This window comes from Pollachius pollachius (assembly GCF_949987615.1).
Source record: "Pollachius pollachius genome assembly, chromosome: 11".
NCBI classification, from domain to species: Eukaryota; Metazoa; Chordata; class Actinopteri; order Gadiformes; family Gadidae; genus Pollachius; species Pollachius pollachius.
This window is the reverse complement of record NC_136944.1, coordinates 16,329,892-16,349,717: the sequence shown is the minus strand read 5'-3', so window position 1 is coordinate 16,349,717 and position 19,826 is coordinate 16,329,892. Positions and strand designations below refer to the sequence as shown.

The 19,826-nt window shown below is 42.9% G+C and overlaps 4 protein-coding genes across 6 annotated transcripts; 3 read left to right on the top strand and 1 right to left on the bottom strand.

The window, feature by feature from the left end:
* Positions 1–3,612: 3,612 nt before the first annotated feature.
* Positions 3,613–7,010, bottom strand: angptl6 (angiopoietin-like 6; the record flags this gene model as incomplete). Its single annotated transcript, XM_079745935.1, has 6 exons — positions 3,613–3,797; positions 3,997–4,267; positions 4,611–4,804; positions 5,958–6,168; positions 6,264–6,401; positions 6,528–7,010. The coding sequence occupies 6 exons, from the start codon at positions 7,008–7,010 to the stop codon at positions 3,613–3,615; spliced, it is 1,482 nt and encodes a 493-aa protein (XP_079602061.1).
* Positions 7,011–8,506: 1,496 nt separating this feature from the next.
* ppan (peter pan homolog) lies at positions 8,507–12,658 on the top strand. The gene is made up of 11 exons (XM_079746969.1): positions 8,507–8,666; positions 8,925–9,095; positions 9,349–9,450; positions 9,555–9,605; positions 10,104–10,274; positions 10,489–10,565; positions 10,756–10,863; positions 11,085–11,287; positions 11,491–11,620; positions 11,705–11,859; positions 11,957–12,658. The coding sequence occupies exons 1-11, from the start codon at positions 8,652–8,654 to the stop codon at positions 12,415–12,417; spliced, it is 1,644 nt and encodes a 547-aa protein (XP_079603095.1). The 5' UTR covers positions 8,507–8,651; the 3' UTR covers positions 12,418–12,658.
* Positions 12,659–13,204: 546 nt separating this feature from the next.
* Positions 13,205–15,199, top strand: p2ry11 (purinergic receptor P2Y11). Of its 2 annotated transcripts, XM_079746548.1 has the most exons (3): positions 13,253–13,331; positions 13,598–13,628; positions 13,871–15,199. In XM_079746548.1, the coding sequence occupies exon 3, from the start codon at positions 13,874–13,876 to the stop codon at positions 14,825–14,827; it is 954 nt and encodes a 317-aa protein (XP_079602674.1). In that variant the 5' UTR covers positions 13,253–13,331; positions 13,598–13,628; positions 13,871–13,873; the 3' UTR covers positions 14,828–15,199. The 2 variants fall into 2 exon arrangements, with proteins under 2 accessions (XP_079602673.1, XP_079602674.1); XM_079746547.1 differs by lacking the exon at positions 13,598–13,628 and having other exon boundaries at positions 13,205–13,331.
* Positions 15,200–15,321: 122 nt separating this feature from the next.
* eif3g (eukaryotic translation initiation factor 3, subunit G) lies at positions 15,322–18,076 on the top strand (the record flags this gene model as incomplete). Of its 2 annotated transcripts, XM_079746549.1 has the most annotated exons (10): positions 15,322–15,432; positions 15,517–15,563; positions 15,991–16,079; positions 16,327–16,386; positions 16,491–16,595; positions 16,744–16,939; positions 17,165–17,278; positions 17,532–17,668; positions 17,773–17,879; positions 17,970–18,076. In XM_079746549.1, the coding sequence occupies exons 1-10, from the start codon at positions 15,410–15,412 to the stop codon at positions 17,983–17,985; spliced, it is 894 nt and encodes a 297-aa protein (XP_079602675.1). In that variant the 5' UTR covers positions 15,322–15,409. The 2 variants fall into 2 exon arrangements, with proteins under 2 accessions (XP_079602675.1, XP_079602676.1); XM_079746550.1 differs by lacking the exon at positions 17,970–18,076 and having other exon boundaries at positions 15,324–15,432; positions 17,773–17,883.
* Positions 18,077–19,826: the final 1,750 nt, after the last annotated feature.

Genomic DNA, 19,826 nt, shown 5'->3' with positions numbered 1-19,826 from the left:
TTTACTATTCCTCCTTCATAATGGACACTAGAACAATAATTACAATTTTATATACCAACAGACTATCCAATATTTTAAGGAATGCTTCAAAACTTTTATACTGATTGTATTTATGAAGCATTTCCACTTTTAAATTCTTCAACTCCCACATGAACCCCCATGGGATTTTTCTCTATGTTGTAGAAGTTAATAAGAATTTAGTAAATAATAAAATATCGAAATCCATAAACTGTCACTACTGCCACAATCGTAGGGGAGACCGGGATAGTTGTAACACGGGGTGAGTTGTAACGCCACCAATTCCACCAATCAGGGATAAGATATGAGCAATGTGACAGTTTCAGTCTCCTCCTCCTTCCTTTACGATCGCTCATGGAAATGTTCCACTAGTTGGCGCAATTTTTCCAGGAGTTACGAGAGAAATCCAAATTTTAAGGTAAGCAAGTAACTTTTTTTTAATGTTTTTTTTCCAGTACTTTTACCGTTGTAGATAAAGTTGTATGAGTTATATCAGGTCAAACTATAGTTTCTCTAGTAAAGAACGGTGTATCTCTCCCTTGCTAATGTCAAAGCACCATGCCAATACAGCTAGTTTAGCAATGGATGACAGGGCGGGGTAGGTTGTAACGCTTATTTTGTATCCCCTTACATACAAAGTTGTTACCAGAGAAGATGTTGAAGATGTTGCCCTGTTCTCAAAAAACAACAACTGCTCAGCTCTCTCTCTCAAGAGACACAAATACACACACACAAAGTATAAACGTTATGCTTTTTATATTTTGTTCAAAGATCAACATTAATATGATCTTTATTCTCTATGTGAAGAATGGATTGTGTGGTATACGATTCTATTTTTCATATAGGCATAGGCTATAGATGGCATCCAGCCTGCCTTTGCCAATGTATCACACACATGCACACACACGCAGACCCACACAGACACACATGCACACATACACACACAGGATGCATTACAATACAGTTTAAGAATATTTTGTTTGGTGAATCTATTTTCAAACCCTGTTGTTTATGCTGTGGCGATCATACCAGAAGCGGAGGCAGGTATCCGGTGTAACAGCCGGTTGGCTTTATTCCACGAACTTCGCAAACTTTACAACAGTTAACAAGGCACACATGTATCGCTCTACACCCACGTTTCACACACTCCTACTAGGAGCTCGCACAGGAAGACACCCACACACACTGCGCAACCTCCCCCAATCACAAGCCCCCATGTTGCTGGACCTAGTAACCCTGCTTGTGATTGGACTACAGCGCTGTCACTCACTAGTACACATACCAGGGTCGCTACAATACTACTTGTCATTAAATCGGCATATCAAATGGAGTCCCATTGTTTTTTTTGCATTTTGTCTACCTGTTACAAAATACCCCAGTAGGTGTTACAACCTACCCCGGTCGTGGGGTAGGTTGTAACAAAGGTATACATTGTACAGTCCCTCCAGAAAACGCGATTATGCGATCGCATAATTCAACGCATAATCAGCCAAAGTCCGCATATTCATGCGGGGGACGCATTTTTTCAAATATGCCGCACTTTCATCGCATACATTGCAGATTTCCGCGCAAAATATGCGGGGCTTGCATGATTTCATTATCCCCGCATTTTCGTTGCAAAAAAGTCACATATATCTTAGCAGAAAGTTGAAAAATGTTGCGTTTACTTCACACAAGAGCAGCCATTTCCCCCTGTTGCCATGGGAACGTTATGAAGTGACGTAATTACGCGACGTAAACGTCATCGAAAAGCTGCATTTTCCCCGCAATTTTTGCAAGTTTACGCAATTTCATCGCATAAAATTGCATAAATATGCCGCATATTTCATAGCATTTTTTAAGAAAACGTGCCGCATAATCAAGGATTTTTGGCCGCAACAATCACAAAAAAATGCCGCATTTTTCTGGAGGGACTGATTGTATTTGTCATAATCTCACAAATTCCGTGATATAGTTGAGGAGATTTAAGTGTTTTCCACTTGTTGTAGACAAATGTGGGTACTTTGCCTAAAAGGTCCAGAACTGTAGCTTTAAAAAAAAATATATAGTTTTAGGTGCTGAAGAAAAACGTGTTACAACCATATGGTCTCCCCTTCCACAAATTTGAGCTCTTCGCAGTGGTTGAACATCGAAGCAATAGTGTTTAACCCTACCCTCTAACCCTACCTTGCTATCGAAACTTGTATGAAATGACTCACAACACCAAACAATGTCCCTGAAACACCCTAGCAACCACCCACTACATCCTATCAAACACCTAGATTCCAGCAAGAACACCATAGAATACCAAATAGAACACCATATAATACAATATAGAACACCATAGAATACCACATAGAACACCATAGAAAACACATAGAACATCCAACAACCAACAGTGTTTTTCAACCTGTGGTAGTATGCTACCACAAATTGTATTCTTGTTTTCCATTAATGTTTGGTGATGTGGAAATTGCATTAAATGAAGGATACAATTTCGCACGTTGAGCACACAGTTGTGTGACTCGTTTATTTAGTTTTTGAAAAACAGGAATCAAAACGTGCTGCAAGAGAACATATGCCGCATCGGGCTCCGCGTCATGAGAAGCTCGAAATCCTTAAAGGGACAGCGATCCCTGAAACACAGAGACAGTAAAAGACATGCCTAACACAGTGTAAAGAACAACACATAACAAAATACTGTAGGTGAATTACTGTACAGTGAATTATTTTAGGGGGGGGGGCATTGCTGACTTTTTTAATCCAGTTTTTCCCATTGGCCATGGCATTCTTGCAGTTATAACTTTGTATAAAGGATGTATAAGGGGTCACTGGCACTCTTTGCTCATTCACTGCATGTGTATTTATCAATCGTCGAAAGATCTTGATGACAATTTAGTGGTACACCTAAAGTCAGAGGTTGGAACCCAATGACCTAGAACACTATTGCAACCACCTACAACATGCAACTGAATAGAACAACATAGCAACCATAGAAACTGCAGAACACAATTTGAACGTCCAAAACATTATGTTTAGTTACATGTTTAATGTTTCAATACGTTTAATGTTAAATAATAAACTGAATCAACTATTTCCAAATATCTTTAGCCTCATGGGGGTCAGAGTCATATTTATATGGTTTATCTTGTAATTAGTTTAAGATATACCTGATTCAAATAGATAGATGACTTTGGCCGATAGTGATTATGGAATGTGACAAGCACGCTGATTGGCTTCGGATATAGCCAATGAGGCACAGGGAATCAGCAGCGTTAGCAGAGTTGAGTTAAGTTAGATTCAATCACAATTCCGCCAAAATATGACTCAAGGCTTAGTTAAGGTTCCACGTCAACGCACAAGAGACGCATTTAAGGACCCATTACGTCGTTAGGGACCCTCCTTGCGTCGACCGCAAGGGGGCGACGTGCGTCTCCTAAAAATTGTAATTGTTTAGTTTATGATTATTACTGCATTAACTAACGTTAACTAATTGTTAATTATTGTACCCTTATTGAAAAGTGCTCTCAACGTAGCTTCAAAAAGCAAAAACAAAGCACAAATTAAACCACCACGTTTAAACACGTCTGATTCCAAATAGGACGGTCATTTCCGTCACGCAGGTTTGATCATCATGGACACTCGCTTGAGAGAATAGGAGCCTCCGTGGAACTCTGCCCAGTAGACCCCGTCCTGGTAGCGGCTGCGATAGTGCCCGCCTCTATACCACACGCCGTTCACATTGGAGTGGGCACACATATGGTACCACCATCCACCTTTCTGGAAGTGAGCACAGTTACCTGAGGAGGAAACACAAGAAGGCTATTTAACACTGCCTCTATTTTATATTTTTTTATATATATTCTCTTATTATTGTGAGGTTATTACTGTTATATGTAATACTCTCTTGGACCCTGGTTGTCAAGGCGTCAGCCAATAGGGATCCTTATAATATACAAACAAACAAATAATATCAATAAGTGAAGCCGGTCACTGGACCTGAGAAGCCGTCCTTGTCTCGATCCAGGGTGGTGAAGGCCTTGTTGTTGTGCCAGGAGAGAGAGTCCCCAGCGTTCCCCTGGTATTCTCCTAGACGTAAGCGGTACCAGTCGCTCTCCGGCTCTATATAGAAGCTGTCGTACTCTGCATAGACCTGCCGGCCTTGCCAGTCTTCCAGGGCTACCCGGAGCTTGTAGTGAGTCTGCTTGGTCAGCCAGTACAGGTGCTCCAGTCCCAGCCAGTACTCTCCATCGAGGTTACCAAAACCTTGCTGCCGACGTGCCCGAATAACAGTTAGGTCTGAGGGATGGTCAGGGCGGCCATTTTCTTTGTTTATGCAAACTTTCATTTGCTTTACATTGCATTCAAAGCCATCTATAGTGTTATTAGAATAGAAATGCAAAAATGCATGCAGAATGACAAATGGGTGTTACAATGTCCTTGCATTTATGCAGCATATTGTTATGATATCACCATATATACATATAACACAATATAGACAATATAGATATCCATATCGGAAAATAATTGGTATCAAATTTTGCTGCGACAGAACAGCACAGTGAATCACAGCAGTGGGCGCAGGCAGCTTAAATCCGAGCTGAGAGACTTACCTTGTACTGCTCCCAGGTCCTGAAGAAGTTCACCGATCCATCCTGTCTCCGCTGGATGACGGTCCAGCCGCCCTGAGCGCTCGTCTGGTCACACCATGCCTGCAGGAGTCGGTTGGCGCCCTGTGGGCGAAGCAGGTAGATGCCGCTGGTGGTCTCGCCTGAATCCATGGCGTGCTGGCAGTCCCGCCATGGCCCTACAGGTATGAACACAAAGGGTGGTTTGACCTCTATCGAGGAATGCCAAGACCCGCATATTTGGGGTTTCCAGTTGACAAATACAAAGCATGTGCTCTGGAAAGCTGTGCTTATTGGAGCCAAATTTCCCCCCAAAGGGAATCAGACAGGGTCTAAACATGTCCTTGATGGCAAGCTGATGGATGCTGCTACTGGGAAAGGAACTGTCTCAGCGATATATATAATCAATCATAATCCTCCTGGACAGCACTAACCCAACCAAGTTACAATGGGAATGACACATTGGTTCCCCTCACACTGCGGATCAATGGGACTCAATATTAAAGCATTCAACATCTTGTCCAACTGTGGGAGATATAAAGTTATCCAATTGAAGGTTATAGGGCTTATAATTAACAAAACATGTTACAAAAAACGACTGTACTGTTGCATGCCTTTTTATTTTTCTGCAAAGAAGACAATACTTGGACCGGACTAGTATAACAAACAAACTTAACTGGCTGAAGGATTTCCTGGACATATTATCGATTGAGACTGGGTCCATGGGGCTAGGCGCCCCATGGACTCTCATTAGAGAATACATGAACCTGTACCAACCACCACTAGTTTGAATGACCCTCTATTTGGGAGAGGCCTGTCTAAAGCCCTCTACTCTGTCATTTCCCAAATTCACAACCCTCAAAGGCTGTTGTTTGTTTGTTTTTGTGTGTGTGTATGTGTGTGTGTGTGTGTGTGTGTGTGTGTGTGTGTGTGTGTGTGTGTGTGTGTGTGGGTGTGTGTGTGTGTGTGTGTGTGTGTGTGTGTGTGTGTGTATATATGAGGGTGCTTATACAACTGATAAGACACTGATTGTCTAATGAGGAGAAGCATTCTTTTCATACACTGTTTAGGCATTCCCAGGGAGATAACAAAGCCAGTCATGGGTCACTGACTCCATTACCTCCTTATCTACCCTGCTACAACAATGAAAGATGACTTGTTTACATGCTCCTAGTTCAACAAGTCATTCTGCAATTTGGGTTAAATGCAAGTACATAGCAATGGGAAGAAATTGAACATTAGTAATCTTCACAAGCCTTTGGCTATCATGGGTTGCATTTGAACTTTCAATGGATTCGTAGTTAGAGAGACATATATTTCACGATGGTTTACCTGGGGTCTTGGTGATTGGGAAACTGATGAAGGGATGGTCTGTGGGAGTGCTGGCTGTGGTAATTGTTGGGACGGTAGCTTTCCCAATCAGCTTGTCTTCCTGCGAAGGAGGGCCACTCTGATCTCTTTGAACATTGTTGGACGTTGCACTGGCCTCTGAGCTGATATTGTGGTGTTCTTGGGAGCGGATTCTTTCTGGTTCAGGAGTCGCCTACACAAAAATCCATTTCACCAAATGCTTTCTGTAATTCAAAATAAAATGAAAGCCTGTTATCATTTTGAAAACGGTAAGAAACGTCTCCTTACCGGTGAAGCCAGTGTGGTGTTCCTGCACTGGCACTGCTTCTCGAGACGGGCAATGAACTGATTCTGAGAGGTAATCATCGAGGTCAGGGCTCCATACTTCTTCTCCAGCTCTCTGAAATTACTAGAAACCTGCAGCGCCTTGGTTGCGCCGCCAGCCACAACCCACCAACAACAGAAGCAGCTGGATTACACATACAGAAGAGTCATGTTTCCGATGGTTGACTGCCAACAATCATACCATATATATGTACTGTATATGTGTACCTGTGTAGTAGCATTCAGCAGGAGGTTCTCAACCCGTTTCTGCTCCAACACCTGGTCCTTCTTGTTGATGACTTCAAGCAGCAGCTGAGCATAGAGCTGGGTGATCCGGGTGTTCAAACTGTTGCTCTCCGTTCTCAGGGCCCTGACCTCCATGGCCTGGCTCCCTTCCTGCTCCATCTGGGCCCTGAGCGTCTCGAGGTGCTCCTGCTGCCGGGCCAGCTCCACCCGCAGGGAAGCCACCTCGGAGCGGTTGGCGGTGGCGGTCCCCTGGGCGGTGCTCACGCAGAGCGCTCCTTTCAGCTTCTGCTGCGGGACGATGAAGGTGTACGAGCAGCGGCCACTTTTGGCTTCCGAGGCGTGTGGAGGTCGTTTCTTCGCGTTGACGTCGGCGTCAGGGTCCTCCCTCCGTCCACGGACTTCCGGTAAACCCAGATGAAGCGTGAGGAAAAGCATCCCCAGACTCAACGTTAATGTCTTCTCCATGTATGCGTTGGGGTTTGTATGGCCACCCTCCTGGAGGTAGAGAAGAGAGAAGCTTTTTTGTATTGAAGGCGCGTGAACTGTGAATGAAAACAGAAGGCTTCTGCAGCACTTTATAGACTTTCTTAGGGCCGTGCATTGCTATCTGTGTCTTGACTGTACACCAGATGTGCCATTAGAAGGGGGAAAGAGCCAGACATGTGTCTATCCTTTGGGATGGTATTTATTTGCAGTTAAACACTGGTGACAACAGTCAACACCAGCCAGTCAGTGTAAATACTCTGTTCTATGGTCAACAAAAATTTTCTAAGGTCAGCTCCGAATTCCACCTAAACTGACCATAGTCAATACCATAAACTCTCTTAATATTAAAGAACAAATATTTACTTTATTTTCTAAAGAAATGCCTGGATTATTTGATATTCAAAAAGAACCAGTCCAGTCCCATTTTGAAGTAAATATTAAATGTTTTCTGAAGGAAAAAGTGATTCTGTGATATAAAGCAAACTGACTCGTGAGGGCTAGATCCCAGTTAAGTTCCTAGAAAATCCTAAGAAATGTGGGACACATAAAGACTTTAAAAGACAAAAGACTAAGAGAGAGGGAAAGAAAGTGAGATGATTATGTCTATGTATGTACAAATGTATAGACATAATAATAATTTGTTTGTAAATAATATTACGAACAAACCACATGTTGTATACAATTTGATAGACAAATCATTTTTTTTATATATAGCCTATACATCCATTCTATTAGCCAATAAATAAAATCCATCCAAAATGTTCAGGAATCTTTTATGAAATAGACAAAGCCAACTTACCTTGCTGAAAACGTCTGCCTTGGGTCCCCTTTGGCTTCGAAACTGTGAAATCCTAGGCTCAAGTATGCAGTGACTTAACTAAATCCATTTTGAAATGATAGAATAAAAGTGTGTTACTCCTAAAAGGCTAAATATGAAGAAGCACAAAGAAATCGATGGAACTACACAGCTACACCAGAATGGTCACCCCTCACTAGAATCTTTACCACGGGGAGTTTTAGGAGAGGACAGCCCTAATTGCAAACTGGTCTGATGAGGAAAACCCTTAAAGTGTGTTGGTTTGACCCTCAGTGCAGTCTACTCCCACTACCATTAACCTTCAAACCCCCATCCTTCTCTTTTTTCCTCTCTGTTTTCTCCCCCCTCCCCCCCTCCCCCACAAACACAGACACACATCATGCATGCTCACACACAAACAATCACACACACAATCACAGACACAAATTAAAGATTGACACAGAATGTGATAATTATTTTTGTGTATTACTTATTTTGCTCACTGCTGTTTTATGTAGCTATTTTGTAGATGTAGACAGTGGGAATCTGGTTAACCCGGTTCCCATTCCAGACCGCACGGTGGTGGTATATGCACTACTAAACGTTGTTCAAAAACTAGAGTTAAAAAAAGGGAAGAAGAAGAAAGCAGTGACACGCTAGATAAAGAACATGTGGCGGAGCTGCTCTTCACGAGAATTTTACGTGGTGGCATCAAATCAAGTAAAATAGTCTTAAAATGATTGCTATTTAGTATAGCAATACAGTATATATTATAGTAGCGTTAGCTTTTTCATCTAGCGTCTGGAGATACATCTCATCCAACAATGTCGAAATCAAAGGTAAGAAAACATGCAGATTAGCAGAGTTTAGCAAAGATACATCAGAGCTAGCTCTGTATAACTCGAGTAGTTTCTCTACGATATCAACGCGATTCTTAATAAAGTAAAAAGGCAATAATTGTATCATAACCGGTCGGATTCACCCAACAATATGTTATGGGCTTGTGTTCAGTGCTTCAGTGACGGTTTTCTGAGTAACTCCAAGCACGTGTCGCAGTCAGCCGACTTTGTTTTAACGTCTGAATCTTGTGCTTTCAGTCCAAAAACCAGAAGAAAAACCGGCTACAGGCCAGCCATTTGCAAGAGGAGTCCTTTGCGACTGTTCCCCATTCGTTCGTGTTTCATCGTGGCCAGATCGGCAAAAATGTCAGCCAGCTCGTGCTCGACATGCGGCGAATCATGCAACCCTTCACTGCAGAGGCCATGAAGGTATGACCAGAGATGTTATAGGACCATCGATGGCTACTGAACCATTACAATTTTATCATGTCTATGTATTACGTGAAATGGGTTACGTTTTAAGTTGTTAATACAACCGTGGTTGATTGGTCCGGGCTATGTTGTTGCCCCGAATGGAGTATTTTGGGTTGACGCACCTGAAGAATTTTCGATTTAGTTTAATTTGGGTATGCACGTTGCCTGTGTTGTATTCATGCTTTATGTATCTGACTTTTACTCCTAGGTCAAGAAAAAGAACGTGCTAAAAGACTTTGTCTCCATAGCTGGTCCATTGGGAGTGACCCATTTCATGATTTTCAGCAAGACACCCCACAGTCTTAGCATGGTGAGTTTAATAGGGGACTTCTGAGTGCATATGTGCCAACTGTTATTTAGGTGTTAACCAAGATCAGGCCCCATATTAAAACTTTTCTTTCTTTCTTTCTCCAGAGGCTTGCTCGAGTCCCTAGAGGTCCTATGCTTCACTTTAAAGTTATAAAGGTTTGTGGACTGCTAAATATCAAGCATTTGACTATGATAGGATGATGACGACGTTTGCAGGGCTTCCCCAACATGCATCCAGCACTGGCACAGTGACCGTGCGCAATCCACCATGAATTAGAAATTATGATTGGCACCCCAAATGCTATTAGTTATATTTAGAAACTTGTATATCATGGATGGCACCTACTGCGCTCGCATGCTATTTATTATGTTATAGTTTTACCATTGTTTGAGACTTTCTGTTGGAATGCAACAGAGCCCTACTTGAATAAGTGTTGGCACATTTCTCTTGCACACATTAACACCGTCCAATCCAGCACCATGTACAAACATCAGTATAGTTCACCTCACGCACAACTCGGCGCAGGGGCTGGAAACAAATCAGTATTTGTGTTTAAACTGAATGGTGTGTTTCAAGGTAAATGCGCTGATTTACTCATCCCTATCATTTATCCCTGCTCTCCAATTTGAATAGTTTTTCTTTTTTCCCCCCAGTATGCTCTTGTAAAAGACGTGATCTCGTCTCTGAAGAGACACAGAATGCACGAGCAGCAGTTTACACACCACCCCCTGCTCATCCTAAATAACTTTGGCGTGGAAGGCATGCATGTCAAGCTCATGGCCACCATGTTCCAAAACATGTTCCCCTCCATCAATGTGCACAAGGTATGTCCTGTTTACAAAGCTGGAGTGAGATGGTACATTTGCGCATAACAATAAAGAGTTGGGCATTTGTGTATGATGAAAGTGTAGTCTTCTGAGTTATCTGTGAAGATGTATCTAAAGTAAACGCTTACTGACCCCAACTGACTCCACTCATTGTAAGTGTCTCAAATAGCACTGGGAGCAGAGCTAAATTTAGTTTCTTTTTTTTTCCTAGGTAAACCTCAATAGTATAAAGAGGTGTGTTTTGCTAAATTACGATCCAGTGTCCCAAGAGGTTGAGCTCCGTCATTAGTAAGTATTTGGCATTTTACCATTTTAACTGATTACCCATTTTGGCTCGAATGATGATGATTTATGACTTGACTGTTAAGTGATGCTTGTCCAAAGTAAACGCACTGAGGAGCTGATGGTGTTGCCCTGGCACTTGTCATCTATCATGCTGCCTACTCTTTAAACTCGTGTGCTTGCTCCTGCTCTGCAGCAGCCTGAAGGTTGTTCCCGTGGGCATGAGCCGTGGAGTGAAGAAGCTGATGCAGGAGAGGTTCCCCAACATGAACAAGTTTGAGGACATCAGTGAGCTTCTGATGAAGTAAGATTATTGTGAAGGTACAATTTGTTATTGAAAATAATATTTGTGAATGGCAAGTTTTTTGATAATGGATCTTTAAACTGGGGGCGGGGGCGGAATTGGCTTGTAGTCGATCCACGTTATCTTTGTGCATGTATAGGCATCGTAGAGCAAGATGCCCAACGGCTCCTTTTTGATGAAGTTTATCTGGGCTCGATCTAACGCTGTAATGAACTTTTTAGGGGGGCCAACCTTTCAGAGAGCGAGGCCGAACTCGACGGCGACCACAACATCACGGAGCTACCGCAGGCCTGCGCCGGCCGCGGGAACATAGCCTCACAGCAGAGCGCCGTACGCTTGACGGAGATCGGCCCTCGCATGACCCTGCAGCTCATGAAGATCCAAGAAGGCATGGGAGACGGCGACGTTCTCTATCACGCTGCCAGTGAGTGCACCGCGCCCCCCCCTCCATTTCCCAGTCCCGTCGTCGGTTCAGATGTGCATGATGAGAACATGAGGATGAATGTCTATGATTTTGTCTCAAGTAAACGCTTACTGATGCATCTGGAACACTGGAACAAGCTTGTGTTGGGTGCGGTGCTGTGAACCGTGTTTTACGTGGCCTTTGTGCTCTCCCATCGCTTGCAGTATTTAAGACGGAGGAAGAACTTCAGGAGATCCTGAACAGGAAGGAGGCCCAGCTGAAGGAGAAGGACGCGCGCCGCAAAAAACAGGCGCAAAATGTTGCCATGAAACTGGAGAAACGGGAACAGCACAAGTATGTGATCCCGATGCGTTATTTTATCCCACTCCTGATTTTTCCGCATATTATTTTGGTTTAACTTTCATGTTTTTCTGTCAGAAACAAAAGCATGGAAGGCATTAAAAGGAAGCGGGAAGAGGAGGAAGACAGTGAAGTGGAGGATCCGGGCGTTCAGGGTGATAAAGTCCCTGTGGTGGAGTCTGATGATGAGGCCGAGTACTACAGACAGGCCGTGGGTCAGGAGCCAGAAGACGGTGAATATTACCTCCATGGATGATTGGAACTCAATCCTGATGGTCTGGATGTAGTGACATGTTTATGTTCAACATGCATTCAATTTGTTTCTCGCAGGCATGTTCCCACCCCCCAAGAAGAGGCGTGCACCCAGAGAGCACACGGGAAGCTTCGCAAAGGGGAATAAGTTCCATGGTAAATCGCCGCGGGAGGGTGGACACGGCAGATCCCCCGGGGGAAATGCTCCCGGCAAGCATTTCAGAGACAGGGATTCAAGATCGCCCAAGGGCCATGGCCCTCCAAGGCACTTCAAAGACGGCGGTCACCACCAAAAGGGAAGGAAGAAATTTGAGGGTAGCCCCCGGCCTTTTGGACAGAAAAGTGGGTTTGGCGGCAAGTCGTTTGGGGCCAAAAAATCGGGCGATGGAGAGAACAAGTTTCGCGGTAAGGGAGGCGCCACTGGTGGAAAATTTGGACAGAAAAACAAAGCTGGTTTTAAATCTAAGGGTGACGGTGGCAAATCGGGCTTCAAGAAGGGTCCAGGAGCTGGAGTGAAGCAACGGAAAGGCAAAAAATGATATACTTGTAGGACCTGAGATTGTGATTCTTTGGTACAAATGGAGCACCAGGTGGCAGTATGGACACAAACAAGCCCACGCCATTGGAAGTTACATCCATTTGAATTATAGACTGATTGCTGAAATTCAGCAAAAGCAGAGATTGTCATGTTTTACACTCTATGGTATTAATAAGGAAATGTACATTAAGCATATATGTATCATAATTCCTGAGTTTTTCCACAATGTTTGCACAAATAAACTTGTTATTGCCCTCAATACAATTGACACTTTAAATTATTTGGGCCCACTTCGGGAGCATACCCATCGAAAACTTTCTCTATATCAGCCTTCCAGGTCCTTCCACATCAGGACAGTTTTCTTGGCTTCTGCCAAAATTTCTCAAGGGGTCGTGTGATTGCACTCTTCCCTATTCAATTTTGGTTCCAGGAGAGGGGTTGGAATGCTGCTATCTGAGCTTATCGCCAACCCCCCCCCCAAATCTGATATCGTCGCCGGAGGCCTGGTTTGGAGCTAAAATGATTGCCAATTTTTTGGGTTTTCTTCTTAGGATGTTTTACTTCCCCAAACGCTAAAAACTTTAGTATAGAAGGGAAGTTGGGTGGTTTGGCGATCACTAAGGAGGTTGCTTGTTTGTTGCATGTTTACTTTTCATTCTAAAATAAAATGCACCCTCCTCTGTACATCCGCTTGATGTTGTAGTTCAAACGGCTGTGACTAGGGAGTGTTGAAAAAAGTAAAACCTTGTTCCCACCACGCACTGCGCAGATTTTAAATTGCCGTAAGAGGTGGGGCACTGCTGGCTTCCTGCCACACGACCGTGTCTCTGGATTGTTCTGAAATTGTGCACATTCTTATAGATTTACAAGTTTTACATATATCAAGAGTCTCCTGACCAGCGCCGAGGTCAACTAGTAAGTTCTTTGTTTTGTTTAATTCCAATATTTATGCTTCTGATTTTGGATGTTGATCGATAGAATACGAAATGCACAGTAATGTCTGAGGATAAATCTTAGTTTTGTAGGTTTTTGTGTTGAGATTGAGCTCGAACAAAGGTTATTGTCAGGTTTGTCTCTAAAAAAAAAGTAGGGATTATGTGTGTACACAGAAATGATCAAGTAAAAACTAAATATAACTCATGAATGTGCGGTTCTGACTACATTACCCTTTGACATACCAGGGACCTATCTGGATAAGACCTATCCTAACAGGTGAAGCCCCTGGGCATGTTTATGTTTACTATACCAATGCTGATTAATCAAAATATCGTCTTAAATTACGGCCATATATGGACATAATGCATGTTATGTATGTTTCATCTTTGTGGTTTGAGCACTTATGGGCTATATGTAATGTGTCTTGTAACTTGACCCATTATACAACAACGCAATGCTTGTCTAGAGGGTCAGAAAATCGAATTCTACATATTAATATATGTGATTTTTGTTTACAGATTATGTCTGTACCTGGAGCGCCACTGGCCAACGCGACTGGTAGGAACCTTTGTGTGAAATTTCAACTGGCTCTGCTGCCCTCCGTGTACGCCATTGAATTGTGCGTGGCATTGGCCGGCAACTTGTTTGCTCTTTGGCTTTTACTGTCCAGAGAGAGAAAAAACTGGCACACAGGTGTTGTCCTCTCTTGCAACCTGGCCGTCAGTGACCTGCTCTATGTCCTCACCCTGCCTCTCCTCATAGACTACTACAGGCTGGACAAACACTGGAACTTCGGAAATGTGATGTGTAAAATAGAAAGATTCATGTTTGCCTGCAACCTGTACGTGAGCATCTTCTTCATCATGGGCATCAGTGTGAACCGCTGTGTTGCTCTCGCCTACCCCTTTTTCACCCGGAGTCAAGTCACTCCGTCACGCGCCAAGGTTGCGAGTGTGATAATCTGGTTTGTGGTTGCATCCTTTTCTTTCCCGGTGTTGAAATTTGCCTCTACGTGTCCTGCCGGGGGTTCGAACAACATGACTGAGTGCGTCGCCTACTGCAGTAGCAACCTCGGGGATCAGCGCTCTCACTTCTATTTCGTTGTGTGGCTTGGCGTGCTCGGTTGCCTTGTTCCATTCTTGGTGACTTTCGCGTCGTACTGTGTGGTTATTTGGGTGGTCTGGAAAAACACAAACATATCTCGACTGGATAAACAGAAGATAGCCCTGATGGTGATATCTGTCGTGGTGCTGTACGCGTTATCCTTTGTGCCCTACCATGTCTTTCAGAGCTACAATCTCTATCTGAAGATAAACTATCCTGGTAGTACTGACTGCTCGGTGTATGATGCGTACCAAGTGTCAAAAGTTCTGGCTGCTCTGAACATGTGCCTGCATCCTCTACTGTACATGGCTGTGTTCGATAGCATTAGAGTCGTGTTCTGTGGGAAGAACCAAGAGGGAACTATTGAATGAACTTTCTGACTGCAGTGTGGGTGTGTGTGTGTGTGTGTGTGTGTGTGTGTGTGTGTACATTTAATTTCTTACTATGTAAATGTGGAACGTAAAAATGGTGTTGTTAAAACCCTAATATCACTGAAAGGTATATGTTACATAATAAAATGTTGTCGAGGAATTCTTCTTTCTTCTTTATCACTCTCTCCAAAAGTACTGAACCTCAAATATGAAATTACATGAAATTGTGAAATTTATAGTTAAACGGTCGAAAATACGTATATTGGACATTATATTGTATATTAAATCATAGAGTATGAATATTAATTAATCTAGAATTTATGTGTTGTCCTCGTGTCACATAACTGCCTATATCTCCGTAAATGATCTACACTTTTTTAATCTCCTTTTACAATATTTTACTTAATTTCGTTATTTTTCTAATTATATTTTACTAATTGTCGCTTGCATCTTTCATGGGCGAAATCTTAAATCCGTAGTTTTATTGCGCGCGTAGCAGGTTAACCCGGAAGCGACCAATGTTGCGGCAAGGATCACGTTGCTCCGGTCTTTGCATGTTGGGAGGATTTGCAAACCCTGAGGATGCCGTCGATAGAATTCGACGAGTAAGTATTTACCTTTAATGTGGGCGATTATTACTTCCATATTCAATGTTGCTAAACACAATCCGTCCTTCTCCTCATTTACAGTTCCAAGCCCAGCTGGGCCGACCAGGTCGAGGAGGAAGGAGATGAAGGTAAAGAACACTAGCTAGATGGCTAACCCTAGCCAGCCAGCTAGCTATTTTTTAGTTAGGAACGCTTATTTCCACGTGGTAGTACGGAGTTGATTTAGTAAATGTTGCTATTTTTCGGATGATGCTCGAGCAACTCCCTATAGTCCTCATGTCAAAACCAAACATGACAAATGTCTTTCAATAAGTGTTTTTACCATATGCTGGTGTCCTGAAGTGCTTAGCTCTACACTTAGCATCAACTATACATATCCGTTCGTTAGCTTCCATATTCTGTGGTCAAGGAAGTTGAATATAACCATGGCCAATAATGACTTTGCAGCCATGGTTTAGAATTGAGCATGTATATAGTTAACACGTATAACATGTTTGTATTTGTGCTTTGTCTTTTGAGCGTGTCAATTAACTCAATGTTGTCATGTTTTCACAGGGACACTGCCACCCATCAAAGAAATTATCAAAGGAAATATTAAGACCATTACAGAATACAAAATAGATGAAGATGGGAAGAAGTCAAAGGTAATTTTTTGAGTGAAATCTATTATTGGGTGCATTTCTTTTTCTTCCAAATTTGAGGTGACAAATGGTTACTAAATATTGTGTAATAGATTAAATATAACTGTATAAAGAAGTCAAGTAATACAATTTGATCACTTTATTTAGTTTAAACAGAATCCACAATGTTGTGCTAATGTTATTTTGACAGGTGTAATAATATTAACTTAATCCCTTAGTAAATGTGCTTTATTTCCTAAATGTGTTCTAGATTATTCGGACCTTCAAGATCGAGACAAGAAAAGCCTCTAAAGCTGTTGCCAGAAGAAAAGTATGATTTTCGAATATCATGATTTGGTTGTATATTGCAGACAACGCAAGGCACGTTTTACTTTTAATGAGCTAATTGCACATTCTTTTTTCAATTCATTCCAGAACTGGAAGAAATTTGGAAACTCTGAATATGATGCACTTGGCCCTAATGTTGCTACCACCACAGTCAGCGACGATGTATTCATGACTTTCCTATCCAGCAAAGAGGTAACCATCCGTTCTGTTTCTATGCTGTCTTATATTTGTTCATATGAACTCTAAAACCAAGCATTGTACGTGCCTCCAATTTGGTGGTTTGTCTTTATTTTGATTACACCTGCCAGTCTATAAACAATTGCTCGCTCCCATCTTCTAGGACTTGAATGCCACAGACCAGGATGAGGATCCCATGAACAAGTTGAAGGGGCAGAAGATAGTGTCATGTCGTATCTGCAAAGGCGACCATTGGACGACCCGTTGTCCCTACAAGGACACCCTGGGGCCCATGCAGAAAGAATTGGCCGAACAGCTCGGGCTCTCGACTGGTGACAAGGATAAGCCTGCTGGCTCTGGTACTGTCATCCTAGTGTTTTTACTTTAGGCAACACACAGGCCTTCACAGGCGGACTATTTATCCAAGATTTGCATCGCATCTTCTTTAGCATCACCTGCCAGCCTTTGCTGTTCTTGCATATATTGTGAAAGGTTGAAATGCAGCACGTTGTTTAAAATCCGGATGCAATAACCTGTTAAAGCCTCCTTGGTCATTTCGTGTTATGGTTTTTCTCCCCCATCAGCTGAACCAGAGCCTGCCCAGCCAGCTCAGAGCAAGACTGGCAAATATGTGCCCCCCAGCCTGAGGGATGGAAGCACGCGGAGGGGAGAGTCCATGCAGCCCAACCGCCGAGGAAGTACTCAGGTTATCGTTCCAACCACTTTTTTCTACTTTATTCATTATTTTACGAGTTTGACAGTAGACTTCTTGCTAATTGTGTTAAAACCATTAAACAATAATAATAATTAATTGTGGTCCCATCACAACTATTATCCAATTAATACAAATAATGTATTTTCATAGATCAAGTAATTGATGTGAAAGTAATAATTTTGTTCTAATATAAAATGACTCCGATTGCTAAACGTGTTCTTTATTGCCCTGAACAGCCGATGACAACGCCACCATCCGTGTCACCAATCTGTCTGAGGACACCCGGGAGACCGACCTGCAAGAGCTCTTCAGGCCCTTCGGCTCCATCTCCAGGATCTACCTGGCCAAGGACAAGAACACTGGGCAGTCCAAGGTACCCACTTATTCCGACACCCTTTATATTTATGTTTTCTAGTCTAAAAATTGAATCTATAAATCGTGCGTGTGTGTTTACATCTGTCATTCTTCTGTTCGTAGGGCTTTGCTTTCATCAGTTTCCATCGCCGTGAGGATGCAGCCAGGGCCATCGCAGGAGTGTCCGGATTTGGATACGATCATCTTATTCTCAACGTTGAATGGGCAAAGTAAGTGATGCTGGCGAACAATCAGTAATAATGCAGTGTTTATGATTAGTTTGTAATTGCAACTTAAATAATTGTTGTTTTTCTTTGCAGGCCATCCAACAACTGAAGAAAACTATCTGAATAATTCCAGGAAAATGCCAGATTTTATATCCATGAGTTTAAATATGGCTCTTATCAAAATAAAATCTTAAAGCATGTCACCTTGTCTTTCAATTTATGTCTAAGGCTATTCAATTCAATTTTATTTGTATAGCCCTTAATCACCATTACAGTCTCAAAGGGCTTAATAGGTCAAATATTTATGATACCCCCCTTTACCCAAGCCCCCACAAGGGCAGAAAAAACTCCCTTGAAATAAGCAAGGAAGAAATCTTGAGAAGAAACGCATAGTGGGGGATCCCTTCTTCCAGGGATGGTCAGGAGTGCAATGGGTGCCATAATTGACATACAGGTAAATACATGCACATCATGTTAAAATGGTGATGTGGTGCTGGCCGGTTGACCATGAGGAGAGTCCAGGCATCCAGTCCAGTCACCGCAACACGCTAGAACAGACAGAATGGTGAATTAGAACGGAACAGTACATAGTGGAAATGTATACTGCATTAACAAAGCACAAACAAACAGTGGTCTTCACTTCGCATCTGTCGTTTTCACACTCCTATGTTCCAAATGCAAGATCGTAGAGGTGCGTTTTGAGCTTTCCTTTGAATAGCTCCACAGAGTCAGCTTCCCTGATCACTTGTGGCAGCCTATTCCATAGGAAGGGGGCTCGATAGGCAAACGCTCTCTGTCCAGCCGATTTCTTTTTAACCTTCGGCAGTGAAAGAAGGCCAGCTCCCGAAGACCGGAGGGACCGAGAAGGACTATAAGGAATGATCAGGTCCTTCAGGTAGGATGGAGAAGATCCATGCAAGGCTTTATAGGTTAGCAGTAGCACCTTAAAGTCTGATCTGAAAGTTATTGGTAGCCAGTGCAGAGAGGCGAGAATAGGTGTGATATGATCAAACCTTCTCGTTCTGTTCAGCAGTCTAGCTGCAGCATTCTGTACGAGCTGTAGACTTTTTGTGGTAGATTTTGGTAGACCTGAGAACAGTGCATTGCTATAATCCAGTCTTGATGAAACAAATGCATGAATCAGTGTCTCTGCATCCGTTGCAGATAACATTGGTCTGATTCTTGCAATGTTTCTCAGATGGAAAAAGGCAATTCTAGTTGTGCTTCTAACATGTTGGTTGAAGCACAGTTGAGGGTCGAACAGGACCCTAAGATTCTTGACTGATGCACTCTGTGGGATGGCAAGGCCATCCAACCACAGTGAGACATCCTCAAACTCTCTCCGGTCCCGCTTCGAGCCGATAATTATCAGCTCTGTCTTCCCAGTGTTAAGCTGTAGGAAGTTTTGTGACATCCAGCCCTTCACCGCACCCAATCAGGACTCAACCCTCTGGATCTGGGCCGAGTTCCCTGAATCTACAGGAATGAAGAGCTGGGTGTCATCCGCATGGCAGTGGAAACTAATTCCGAAGCTGCGGATAACATCGCCCAAGGGAAGCATGTAGATTGCAAAAAGTAATGGACCAAGGACCGACCCTTGTGGTACGCCGAAGCGTAGTTTGCAGGTTCGATATAGGCCAATAGTTCCTGACTAATTCAGGGTCTAGGCCAGGCTTTTTGAGTAGCGGTTTTATCACCGCAGCCTTGAAATTGGAGGGAACAATTCCTGTTGAAAGCGAGAGATTCATAAGCGAGAGGATAGCAGGCCCCACAGTTGGAAGAAGTTCTTTGAGAACCTTGGAAGGGAGAGGATCCAACATACAAGTTGTTGGTTTCGATGCCTTTATCACCTTTTCAAGTTCCACCAGGGGAATTGCCTTGAACTCCAAGAAAGTTGCGTCACAACTACTACTTATAATAGTTGGTTAAAGGTAAATGGAATCATTTATT

Excerpts from the sequence above, each read along its gene's own strand:
- ppan (XM_079746969.1), top strand. Across the intron at positions 11,621-11,704 it reads GAGAAACGGGAACAGCACAA|AAACAAAAGCATGGAAGGCA; the intron begins GTATGTGATCCC and ends TTTTTCTGTCAG. Across the intron at positions 11,860-11,956 it reads GGGTCAGGAGCCAGAAGACG|GCATGTTCCCACCCCCCAAG; the intron begins GTGAATATTACC and ends TGTTTCTCGCAG.
- p2ry11 (XM_079746547.1), top strand. The coding sequence starts at position 13,874 with ATGTCTGTACCTGGAGCGCCACTGGCCAACGCGACTGGTAGGAACCTT.